Source organism: Pogonomyrmex barbatus, unplaced genomic scaffold (assembly GCF_055798465.1).
Source record: "Pogonomyrmex barbatus isolate J1 unplaced genomic scaffold, ASM5579846v1 scaffold16, whole genome shotgun sequence".
NCBI classification, from domain to species: Eukaryota; Metazoa; Arthropoda; class Insecta; order Hymenoptera; family Formicidae; genus Pogonomyrmex; species Pogonomyrmex barbatus.
In genome coordinates this window covers 7340837-7345475 of record NW_028297112.1, presented here as the reverse complement: position 1 = coordinate 7345475, position 4639 = coordinate 7340837, and the positions used below count along the sequence as shown (strand labels likewise).

The window sequence follows — 4639 nt, the reverse complement described above, 5'->3', positions numbered from 1 at the left end:
GAGTCTGTACGCGACGTCGCCATCGCCCCACTGCAGGCCGTGATGATTGGAGATTATCCAACACGCTTTAGATTTTTCCGTTTTTGTAAGAAGATTCCAGGGTATCGCTTCTCGAAATATTCGATAGGTTAGCTCTTTTCCATTTTTTAATATTGTCACCTCTTTAACCATAAATTTTTCCCGAACGGTAAAACCTTGCAGACCGACGAAGATCGGTATGTTCGGCATCATTCTTGTAGGAAAACAGCGATTACGTGAGTTTACGTACGACGTTCGTCAGTGGGTTATACTCTACAACTCTATCGTGAATGATGAGACAATAAGCCGTTGTGTTAGCCGGAACGTTCTCTTTGCATTCGAATTCTACGCGAACGTCGACGGTGGCGCTCTTGATCGATTCGTTCTGGTGGGAGCAATCGATGATTAGCTAGCGGACCCTATTGCAGAAATCTAGTGACAGACATGAACAGTTCGCAAGTCTCACACCCGTAATACGTCTTTCGAAATTTTAGATACATATCGTACAGTACTGCGAACTTGTTTCGTTCGAAATCTAGATTCATATCGTCGTAGGGATAGAACACGGAATTCAAATAGAGTTTTACATTAGTCAGCTTACAATTGTCGAATTTAGAAATGTCTTCTGACAGTACGTTTTTTCTTCCGGTCTGTAGCGCAAAGATCACGTATCGCGGTTTCTCCAATTGCGTTGCCGCTTTTACCGCCCAGGAATGCTTGGTCGTACTTTGCAACAGCGGAAATTCGTATAGATCCCATGAACGAAAGCCCATACTCAGATATCGTCCACTGTCCAACGTTCGCAGAAGCGATAGTTTGTTAACGTCATTAAGTATCACGTGTGGCATTCGCCACTGTATTCTTAACAAGGTCAATCTTCGGTCTCTGATCTGAATACGCTACGACGCAATTGTTATCGTTGCGAGCGCGTATCAGAATGAGTTCGTGTCGCGCGTTTATCACTATGCGTTTGTAATCCTCGCAGAAACCAAGGAGTACGTTGAGAGGCACACAAAAGTTAAAATCGTCCAACGCTATAGGCGGTATTTCCCATCCGGTGTTCTGTAAAACTCTATCTCTCTCGTAGCTCAACGATGCATAGTTTTTCATCAAGGTCGTTATACTGACGTTTCTGCTCTTATCAATCTCCACGCCATTAAGCTCGTATCGAATCTCGTCGAACATAAACGCGACGCAGTTATTGACTAGCTTTGTTCTCATAACTTCTTTCGCTGTGCCTTCTTTCGCTGTATCTTCCTTCGCGCTCTCTCTCGTCGCGAATTTTCCCTCGATGTATAGAAAACTTTCACACGGCAACGTATACAGATCCTGTTGCTGAATAGGTATTCGTATTTTGTCGCTGTATCCGAACGTGGTGTTAGCATATGGATTGTAAGTGTGAGTTTCTATTTTCACGATACGATCGTCAAAGATCGAGGCACTTCCGATACTTAAAATGTCGCTCGCCATGTCGATTCTTCACGACGAAACATAAAGATCTTAAGAATGCAACGTTCGCGGCGTTCAACTCGTTCGCTCTTCCCTCGTGTGCCTTCCTCGTCGCGTCGTTTTGCGGTAGGATCGCGGATGTAGCGTTTGCGTCTCCTCCTCCTCTCGAGTATCACTCGATCAGAACGAGCATCTTTTGCTCTCGCGCATTTCTTTCTAATGCCTTCGTCGTCGCACGTGAAGTCGTGCCGTTATCTCTTCTCCGCGAAAATCGATCGGTCGCCCGTCTTGATCCACGATTCGAAGCGTGATATCGGTAACGTTTCGCCCGATGATCGGAAAGTAAATGATCGATGTTGGAGCGTTCGAGTTTATATCCCGGAGGAACATTCGGCGAAAACTCATGTATCGTGTGAACCGGTTCGTTATTGCTGTACGCACCTGCGGTGATATTGCACTCCACCCGAATGATATTTACGCCCATGATATTCACGGGTCCGTCGGACGTATGCCATTTGTTCGGTCGTAGCACGCGCGACGATGAGAATCCCAGGAGCGAACCGATATTGTTCGGTTTCGCGAAATCGATTTGATGCTCGCATCTAATTTCACTTCTCATAGTGTTCTCATTGGCTCGAATGATCAGAGACCGCGCGTCTCTCTCGCCCTCGTCGCTCTCGTCATAGACGATGTCGTCGCTCTCGTCATCGTCGCTCGTCTTCTTGCTTTCGTCGATCTTTCGCTTTTTAGAGATAGCGGCGTTTAGATATCTGTCTATCGCACTTAATTCGTACGAACCTTCGGGAATCACGATCGTCTTGTCGTCGTAATAGAACTTATTATTCGTGGAATCAACATTCGGTATAGTGTTGTACGTCTCGAAATTCGTGAGACCTCGTAATCGTCGTCGCTCAGATCTAAAGCGGGAAAATAGCACGCCGTGAGAACGCTACTCTTACCGGTGAACGAAAGACTCAGCGACATCGCGACCGATTTTCGAGAGAAATCGCAGGCACAACTGACTGCAAATGCTCTGATCGTACGTCTGATATGATCCGTGATTGTACGTTATATTTACGCCGCCGAGATATCTCGGTCGAAGATTGCCGAAATCGTCGAAGTAAATCGCGTCGTTTCCCCTCTTCGCATAGGCGACCCAGTGAGTACCCGAACCCATCGAGTCATCGAGATTCACGATGCCACTCTCGTTACGTCGCGCCTTTAATGGTAATGCGTCACGCATAAACACTCCTCTGAAGAAGGGTACTCGTAGACGACGCGCCGAGCGATTCAATTGTTCGTTCGTGATGCCGGAGAGCGGTAACTTGAGCGATCCTAACGTTTCTTTCCATGAATTTTTTTTTTCGTTCTTCTCGTCACACCGCTGCCACGTTTGTAAGGCGCTAGATGCAATCCGTAACCCTCCATCGCTCGATTGTGACGTTGCAACTCCTTCAGTTGACGCCGTGCAGTTTTACTGGCATTTACCGCCTTCGCGACACCCGCCGCGCCACCGATTAAAGAACCGAGCGCGCCTAATATCGGAAAAATAAGTAACAAGCCTCCACGTTTCATTGTTGGAAGTATCCTCTTCCTCGTTGTCGTCTTCCTCCTCTTCTTTCTCAAACCCATGCCTAGCTTTGTCTTTGCTTTCATAGCAGCCCATACGGCGGTCGCGGCAGCTCTCTTGCCGAAGGTGGAATCTCCGACTGTTATACGTTCGCGCGCTTTCTCGGCGAGAGCTCGGTCGGCGTCGTGGCGATCGGCGAGTTTCTTATTTCGCGAATAGGCGATGTCGTGCTCGCGGCACGCCGCATCCAACGGATTTACGCCTCGATCGCCGCGCGCCAATCGTTTCGCGAGATGGGTGCCGGGCCCACAAAATTGATATCCGGGAATATATAATTCGAAGGGAAGCGCATTTATCGCCATATTGAGTAGTCCCATGCCGCTAAACATTCGTAATTTTTGATAAAAGGCGCAGGACCGTCTATATGCGATTGTTGCCACGGACGATTATAATGTTCCAGACACACGCGACAATGTTGTACCTCGGGATCCGCTCTCAGATGATCGGGTAATCTGTTCCACAGTAGCTCCACGTATCTATCGAAATCACGCACGAGAACGAACTTCGAGATAAGTTGCAACTGTTGAGTGGATAGATTGAGAATATCGCGTTTGTCCGTTAATAGGGGAAATATACCGACCACAGTGCGCGATCGAATCGCCGTCGAGTATAAATGGAGCAATTATCGATCGCGTCTTCTCGAATTGAGCGCGCGTAAATGCGATTCGTTCGACGGTCGCCAGTTATAGGAGTGCTCAATCTCGATCGTAAGGCTCGACGAATCTCGTGCGACGCGGTCGGGAGAGCGCATAGACCTGGCCCTCTACTACCGAACACGATACGTTGCATCATTTGCAGCCCCTCCAATTGCGGTAAAACGAACGTGTTGATAAGCATGCTCGAAAGTCCGCATGGCGCATGCTTTGAGAATGTGTACATCTACTCGAAATCTCTGCAACAATCAAAATATCGATATCTGGCGGAATTACTCGAGTCGATGGACGAAATCGGCTATCGCGCGTTCTCAAACAATAGCGACGTCGTGCCACCGAGCGAGGCGCTTCCTGATTTGATATTCGTGTTCGACGACGTGGCCTGTGACAAGCAGAACGCGATCAGGGAATATTTTGCCATGGGTCGACACTCGAACATCGATTGTTTCTATCTTTGTCAGACATACGCTAAAATTCCAAAACACCTGATACGCGACAACGCAAATCTCTTGATTCTGTTTAAACAAGATGACACTAACTTAAAGCACGTTTACAACGAGCACATGAACACGGATATGTCGTATGAGAATTTTTACGCCTTATGTCGCACGTGTTGGAAACGCAAATATGGTTTCGTAGTTATCGATAAAGACAGCGCGTTAAGAAATGGTAGATACAGACGAGGATTTAATGATTTCGCCGTGGTGTAAAGCGATGAGTTGTGCTACGAGAATGGACGTTGACGCTACTGCAAGTATGAACGTTGACAGTGCGGCTGGTACGAATGTCGCTCGGCTGGAAAAAACGGCGCGAGAGATCGCGAAGACTCAGAACTCTATACGTAAAAAGTACAGAGAGTTAAAGACCGGTGAGATAGAAGAGGAGATCG

The 4639-nt window shown here is 47.5% G+C and overlaps 1 protein-coding gene across 1 annotated transcript; it reads right to left on the bottom strand.

Annotated features, from left to right (window-relative positions):
* Window positions 1-846: 846 nt before the first annotated feature.
* LOC148937198 (uncharacterized) lies at window positions 847-1488 on the bottom strand. Its single transcript, XM_089074154.1, has one exon. It carries the CDS (start codon window positions 1486-1488, stop codon window positions 847-849), a length of 642 nt encoding a protein of 213 aa, XP_088930280.1.
* Between the last annotated feature and the right edge of the window lie 3151 nt (window positions 1489-4639).

Bases quoted from the DNA above. Each gene is read 5' to 3' on its own strand.
- LOC148937198 (XM_089074154.1), bottom strand. From the start codon at position 1,488: ATGGCGAGCGACATTTTAAGTATCGGAAGTGCCTCGATCTTTGACGAT.